General features: G+C 38.2%; 2 protein-coding genes across 2 annotated transcripts; both read right to left on the bottom strand.

Moving 5' to 3' along the window:
• Positions 1-3,537: 3,537 nt before the first annotated feature.
• Positions 3,538-5,206, bottom strand: LOC124917157 (E3 ubiquitin-protein ligase UPL1-like). The gene is made up of 4 exons (XM_047457657.1): positions 5,179-5,206; positions 4,685-4,953; positions 4,307-4,605; positions 3,538-3,908 (listed from the first exon to the last, which is right to left on the bottom strand). Exons 1-3 carry the CDS (start codon positions 5,204-5,206, stop codon positions 4,336-4,338), a joined length of 567 nt encoding a protein of 188 aa, XP_047313613.1. The 3' UTR covers positions 3,538-3,908; positions 4,307-4,335.
• Positions 4,842-6,299, bottom strand: LOC124917156 (E3 ubiquitin-protein ligase UPL2-like). The gene is made up of 3 exons (XM_047457655.1): positions 6,282-6,299; positions 5,179-6,203; positions 4,842-4,953 (listed from the first exon to the last, which is right to left on the bottom strand). Exon 2 carries the CDS (start codon positions 5,899-5,901, stop codon positions 5,206-5,208), a length of 696 nt encoding a protein of 231 aa, XP_047313611.1. The 5' UTR covers positions 5,902-6,203; positions 6,282-6,299; the 3' UTR covers positions 4,842-4,953; positions 5,179-5,205.
• Positions 6,300-7,548: the final 1,249 nt, after the last annotated feature.

Here is a 7,548-nt window from a genome sequence, read left to right as displayed (position 1 = left end):
GAGTTGGAGTTTACATTATAAATTTTGATATTTAAAAGACTATTGCGACATCTCTAGTGCATTTGTAATTATCGCCACTTTAATCTTTAATTACAGTAAATACCGTTGAGGTGTTCCTTGCCATTACGGGCGGGTTTTAAATTTCAGGTAAACGGGTCATGGTTTCTATTATGAAAACGAGTTAGAGTATAAATATTTTTTTGGGTATTTTTCTCATAACACAGTAAGGTTGAAAAAGAGTGAATTATAGATCTAGGGTTTTCTGATTTTCTTCTTTTTCTTGTTCTTTGGCTGATCTAGAGAGAAAGATTGGGGAGCTTTTGATTGTGGAGTAGTCCAATCATTCATAGTGTAATCACTTTTTTCATTTGAGAGTAGGGCATGTAAGTTTCTACTATTGACATTTGTTTGATTTAGTGAAACTTATCTCTCCCGTGGACGTAGGTCGATTTTGACCGAACCACGTATATTGTGTTGTCGTTTATTGATTTGTGTTATTTCAGTCTTCGTAATCTGTTTGTCGTCATAGACGATTTGGAAACTGATTTGTTACAAGTTTGATTTCGAAGAAGATCCATAGTTTTGCTGTTGCAAAACCCAACAGTGGTATCAGAGCAGTATTGATTGGTTATCTGTTTTAACATTGGAGCAGAGTGCTCTGTTGGTTACTTGACAAAATTCAAAGAGGAGATCAACTGGTTTCTTTGCTGGGGTTTTTGTCAGTTGTTAAGGCAGTAATAATGGGGAAATCTAGACCTAATATGGTGAGTCTGAATGGTACAAACTACAGGCAATGAAAACTGATGATTAGTGATCTGTTAGTTTCAGATGATTTGAATGAAGCAATTGAAAATGAGGGTGTTAGACCTGAGACTACAAAAGAGCTAATTAGAAAAAGACAGATAGAAAGGCCTGCAGCTTTATTCGTTCCTGGGTTGGTGTAAATGTTGTGCACCATGTTGAGAACGAGACTACGACGTATGGTGTGTGGAGAAAACTTGAAGCTCTCTATGCTGGGAGGTCAACATGGCATTTGTCACCAGTTCCTTACTTGATGAGGAGAATCGAAAGGAGGATAAACCTTCTAAGTCTGATATGTTGGTGGCTGATAGAGGAAAATCAAAGGATAATAGAAGTGGTTCGAGCAGGAGCAAGTCTAGAACTCCAAAGAAGGATGGTGCTTGCCATTACTGTGGCAAAATGGGTCACTGGAAAAATGAGTGCTGGAAATTTAAAAATGATAAAACAAAGGGTACAGTGAAGCCCAGAGAAAAGAAAGAACATAGTGCAGATACATCTGCTTATGTTTCAGATGGTGAACTGACATATGCTTCTAACTGTCAAGACTCCTGTCTTAGCACATCTTCAAATGAAACAACATGGATTGTTGACACAGGTGTCTCATTCCATATTAGTCCACACAAAGGTTACTTCCAGTCCTACAAAGTTGGTGATTATGGTGAGGTTCGCATGGGTAACAGTGATGTATCCAAGATAGTTGGTCTTGGTGATGTTAGAATCGAGACAAACATGAGTTGTTTCCTGACATTGAGAGATGTAAGACATGTTCTTAATTTGAGAATGAATTTGATTTCAGCAGGTAAACTCGATAATGGAGGCTACCATAATGTTTTCAGTGGTGGAGCATGGAAGTTAAGCAAAGGTTCATTGGTTGTTGCACGAGGTAAGAAATGTTGTTCCTTATACAAGACAAATTTGAAAATTGTCTATGATGCAACATATTCTGTTGTGATGGAGTCATCATCTGAGTTGTGGCACAAGAGACTAGGTCACATTAGTGAAAAGGGGCTGAATGTTTTGATCAAGAGGAATGAGCTGTTGAATCTCAAGGATGCTCATCTTGAAAATTGTGAGCATTGCTTGAAGGGTAAGCAGAACAAAGTCTCCTTCAGTAAGTCAAAAATGGAACTGAAAAAGAATATCATTGAACTGGTCCATACAGATGTTCCATAAGTGGTGCTTCCTATTTTGTAACCTTCATAGACGATGCATCTAAGAAGGTTTGAGCATATGCTATAAAGTCCAAGGTTGAGATTGCATCAAGGTTTAAAGTCTTTCACAAGCTGGTTGAAAGAGAGACATGAAGAAAACTGATGAGGGTGCAGTCAGATAATGGGGAGAGTACATAAACTCATTTGATGATTATTGCAAAGAGCAAGGTATTTGACATGAACAGACTATGCTCAAGACCCCACAACAAAATTGTGTAACAGAGAGGATGAACAGAACAATGTTAAAACGGATGAAGAGTATGCTCTCCCATGCCAAGTTGGCTAAGCATTTCTGGGCTGAAGCCATGAGCACTGCAGTGTATGTGATCAATCGTTCTCCCTCCAAGGCATTGAATAATAAGTGTGCAGAAAGCGTCTGGTCAGGTAAAAATATTAATTTTGACTATTTATGTGTTTTTGGTTGTAGAGTTTTTGTGCATGTTCCAAAAGATGAGAGGTCTAAAGTAGATACAAAAACCAGACAATGCATATTTTTGGAGTATGGTGATAAAAAGTGGGAATACAGGTGTTATGACCCAGTTGACAATAAAGTTTTGAGAAGCCGAGATTTGGTATTCCTTGAAGATCAGACTATTGAGAATCACTAATAAAAAAACACTCTATAACGATTGATAAACCAATCGTTATTATTTCTTCAAACCGGTCGTTATAGGTCTATAGCGATTGGTCATATACCAATCGCTCTCAATCGGCAAAAGTCTTCTAACTATTGTCATAATTGGCAACGACGATTGGTGAATGATCAATCGCTATAGACAGATGGCGATTGGTTAAATAACCAATCGCTACTACCAGGCGAAGGCTGTGGCGATTGGTTAGTGACCATTGGTGATTCTCATAAGTTTGGCAATTGATAATTTTACCAATCACGATTGACCTTTTTTATTAAAAAAATAAAAAATAAAATCGCTTCAATACAAAACTAAATAATCATCCACATTCATCTATATTAAGACTTTACATCATAAAACAATATCATATGATATTTGAGTTGGCCAGGTATCAACGTCAATGTAACCAAGGAAGGAATCTTACATCAATACCTCATTACCTCTCCTTTTGAAACAAGGTCATCTTTTTTAACTGGAGTCTAGTACAATCATTTTACAGTAAAAGAAACAAAAGAAAAAACAATAACAAATAAAAGTGTATTAGATTCATATCAATGCCTCATTATGTTGTAAAGACATCCATCAAATTCTATATTTCTTAGCTCTCATTGACTATACTCTTTCTTTGCAATGGCATACCAATAAGAAACTCCATTTCAATCTTGAATCTTTCCAGGGTAATAACTCAACTTATTTCTTGAGCAACTATTGCATTATAAGTTATAGGATGCATGGGAGCTAGTGAAGAACCAAACATCTGTAGTTTAAGCATAAAACATCCACAAACTTACACCTTTCACATGCTTCAGAAGACATGATCTGAGCCAGCATCATTTGTCTCACCTTTCACATGCTTTAGCATCATTTGTCTCCTCTCATCTGCATCCCTGATAATTTAGATCCATAATTCATGTAAAAAAAGAATTTTTAAAAATTTGAATAAAAAGCAAGAAACTGATCATATAGTACTATGGTAGAGAAAAAAAACTCTTAGCTTCTTCATTTTATGCTGTTCAGAGTTGTTCTGATTTCCCTGTTTGACCAATCATATCATTCAGTAACAATCGAAAGAATATCAAATAAAGTAGGTCCTTACAGCGCCGCCACCACCACGTTGAGCCATTAGCTCCTGCATTCTTTTTTATTCAAATCTGCATCAACCCACCATGGAGACAGAAAATTTCTTAAGGAACAATGAGATGGAGCCTTGGCAACTAACTTCTTAAGGAACTCTGCTGCTGTGGAATAAGCGTTATCTGACAAGCTGCAAATAACAAGAGGTGGGTCAATATAAAGAAAAACTACAATATTAACTGAAAGTCAAACAAATGACTGCCAGTTACAAAATGCGTGGATAATCTGAAGAGAAATGCAATGAGGTAATTTAAGGACTTCGCAATAGATTAACCTAGAAAGAGAATATTTTGCAACATAGATGTCGTTCTCTTTTCACCTCATTTTTATTAGAAGTTAGTACCTCTGTCTAGTTATTTATTTCTCAACACTTATTGAATGTGTTTTGGCTCCAAAAGAAATCCTTAAACAACTTGTTTACCACCAATTAAGAATATGTCCAAGACCACAAGCATATCAGAGATCAATATCTGGGAAGCAATGTAGGAAAAGGAAATAAAAGTGAGAGGATGGAAAGAGGAATAATACCCTTCCCGTGCAAGAAGCGAGCACAACAATCAAAGTTCTGCCTGTGGTAGGTTAAGAAGTACTTTCTCGGTATCAGATTCTACAATGCTACTGGTGGATGGCTTTAAGGAATTATCAACCTTGGATGAGGAAGCTGGTACAATGTCAGACCCAGAAGTTAGGGCTGCTGCTCCAGTATTTATATCAGCACCTGATGTGAGGATCTGCGGAACTTGTTTAGATGCAGATACCCCAGATTCGACAGATAAACTATATTTTTTGTGAGCATTATCAATGATGACATCCAATAAATTTAGAAGCTGCATTGAATAAAGAAGAAAAAGATCAGTTCACAGCTAGATCATTCGGTTCAATACCAGTTTTGCACAACTAATTTACCTGCTCAAGATGTGCTATACTTCCCAAATAAAGTGGCTGATTTAAAAGACTTAATAACAGAGCAATTGCATAAGATCCAAGTTGTTGGCTTGGCCGTTCCACATTATCATCTTCATTAATCATGACAGCCTTGCGACGTGCTTTTTCGGAGTCTAGCGAAAGTGGTGCGGGTAGCTTGAACTGAAGCAAAATGTTGGCAACATAAGGGTGATTGCGAGCCAAATACGTTAGAGTCTCCAGAACACGTCGGGATACCAAAGGAGGTACACCTACGAAGTGGGAAAAGCACAAATCAAACAAGTGCATTCTTAAGTTTATGCATTTGTGATCACATAACAAAATTGAACTGTGCCTGCCTAACTTGTGCCTGCCTAACTGACTGGAGACAAGACTGAAGAATGTACTAGGAAATGGGATAGGAGGCACCAGCAAACTAGTACAAACATTGACCTATAATTGAATAAAAGATGGGAGTATTTAATAAAGTAATATACCATCGAAGGACTGAGGACGAGAATACATCACATGACTCTAGTAAGCTCTGAAGGGAAGGTGGCTATGATGGAGACAGTATCCATTTCAACGGGTTGACCTTCCAGCTCTTGTGATTGATGCAGCCTTTGGACACGTTGTTGAGCAAGAACTTCTTCTCGGATGTCAGGTGGAAGAGCTGCAAGAAACTCCGGATCAATATCGCCATTGTTTTGGGTTTCTAAACTAGCAGTAGGCTGTGCCGCTTGACCCTGTTGAGCAGAAATTACTTCAGCACGCAACTCATCTGGAAGAGCATCTAAGAATGCAGGGTCAATTGATCCAGAATCACCATCCGCATTCACCTGCTGCTCCTGGGCATGTCCGCTTTGACCAGCTACAAGATCAGGATTTGCAGCAACTTCAGTAACATTATTTATTGGTGCATCTCCTCCCCTTACAGGAGCAGAACCTCCAAATGATGCATTCATTCTTCTAGACCGTGGATCAGCATGACCTTGCCTTTCACCAGCATCATCGTGCCCATCAGAACTTCCAATTTCAACATCCAGACTCCTAAGACTCTCTCCTAGTGTAGCACCACTGCCACTACTTTCTTGGCTCACTGCTTCAACATCCCTCACAATAGCATCAGTTTGTTCAAATTGCATTTCAGCTGGCAGCGACTCTGCACGTGAAGTTTCAGCTACCTGTATCATATTGTGCATTGTTCTCCTCATTGACATCAAGATACTCTATCAAACCATCGCATAGAAAATTATCAAAAGTACGAACTCCATCCTTCAACAAGGAAAAACATCCAATCATGAAAGTTTGTTATCAAAATCAACTAATTACATGTAAGACACCTACTATTAACTCCTTCAAAAACCACAACTGATTCTCTCTACATCTCTCCAAAGATTCCAGCGACCTTAGGATCAAGAAGGTACTGATAACTATAAACGACCACATTCGCAAACTGCACCATGTGTCTTGCTAAAAAGTAAGGACACCATCATTTCTCTTTCCCATATGCCCTCAAATCCTGCAACAATTGGCGAACTAAATAACAGAACCCACCAAATTTTTCTTGTTTAAAAAACAAAAGAGAAATTGAGTGCACCTGCAAAGTATAGACACCAGGAGGTAAGACTGCATCAGAAGAGACTTTCTCGTAGTTCTCGAAGAAGAAAGTTTGCACATTTGGATTATCGGCAGCCAAAGCACGAACCCAACTAGCAGTAATCTTGCGGCAGTCGGCGTCAACAGAGTCCCGATTCTCCGCAGAAACTACGTTAGGGTTGATGCAGAGATTCTTCTTGCAAGAGGAACGACCTAGGGCTAGGATACGAGCAGAAGGGCCGATATGCTGGAGCTGATAGCGATGAAGTAGATGGAGCTCGTCTATGGTTTCTCCATTTCATGGATTGTACGAGGATGGCATCTTCATCTTTACAGATAAATAATATAAGGGTTTCTTATCAATCGCAACTACTGATGCGCGCTAAAAGTTGGCGCCTTTTATTTGTGGTTTCATGGGTATACCGCGATTGGTCTTTAGGCCAATCGCTATTATTTAAATAATAACAATGTTGAGGTTGATTTTGAAGTTCAACAAAAAGATGAAAATCAACGTAATCAACAAACAGAAATACTTAAGAGGTCTACTAAGGAGAAAACATCAAGTTCTAAATACCATGTTATAGAGTATGTCCTTCTAAGTGATTGTGGGAGCCTATAGGTTAGAAGGATGCTTTTGAGGATGCTCATAAAGAAGAATGGATAACTGCCATTGACGAAAAGATGAAGTCATTGCTGAAAAATGGCACATATGAACTGGTTCAAAGACCAAAGAACATAAAAATATTACAAAATAAATGGGTGTACAAGATCAAGCAAGAAGGTGATGATAACAAGACAAGATACAAGGTTGAGCTGGTTGTCAAAGGTTTTGTTAAAGACATGAAATCGATTATGATGAGATTTTCTCACTGGTAGTGAAGATGACTTCTATCTGGGTGGTGTTAAGTCTAGCTGCTTGTATGGATCTTGAGGTTGAACAGCTTGATGTCAAGACTGCATTTCTCCATGGTGATTTGGATGAAGATGTTTATATGGAGCAACCTGAAGGTTATAATAAGAAAGGTAAGGAAAACAAGGTGTGCAAACTTGTCAAAAGTCTGTACGGTTTGAAGCAAGCACCAAGGCAGTGATATCTTAAGTTTGAGTCGTTCATGATCATCCATGGGTACATGAAGACGTCTACAAATCACTATGTCTTTGTACAAAAGTTTGATTCTAATGATTTTATTATACTTTTCCTATATGTTGATGACATGCTGATTGTTGGGAGAGACAAGCTCAAGATTGCCAAGTTGAAAAATGATTTG

This window comes from Impatiens glandulifera, unplaced genomic scaffold, assembly GCF_907164915.1.
Source record: "Impatiens glandulifera unplaced genomic scaffold, dImpGla2.1, whole genome shotgun sequence".
Lineage (NCBI taxonomy): Eukaryota > Viridiplantae > Streptophyta > Magnoliopsida > Ericales > Balsaminaceae > Impatiens > Impatiens glandulifera.
Note: the sequence above shows the minus strand (reverse complement) of the source record. Positions and strands in the feature narration are given on the sequence as shown.

Coding starts and splice junctions, on each gene's coding strand:
- LOC124917157 (XM_047457657.1), bottom strand. CDS start 5,206: ATGTATTCTCGTCCTCAGTCCTTCGATG. Junction 4,954..5,178: donor TCGTCCTCAGTCCTTCGATG/GTATATTACTTT, acceptor CCCACTTCGTAG/GTGTACCTCCTTTGGTATCC. Junction 4,606..4,684: donor GTATAGCACATCTTGAGCAG/GTAAATTAGTTG, acceptor TATTCAATGCAG/CTTCTAAATTTATTGGATGT.
- LOC124917156 (XM_047457655.1), bottom strand. CDS start 5,901: ATGTCAATGAGGAGAACAATGCACAATATGATACAGGTAGCTGAAACT.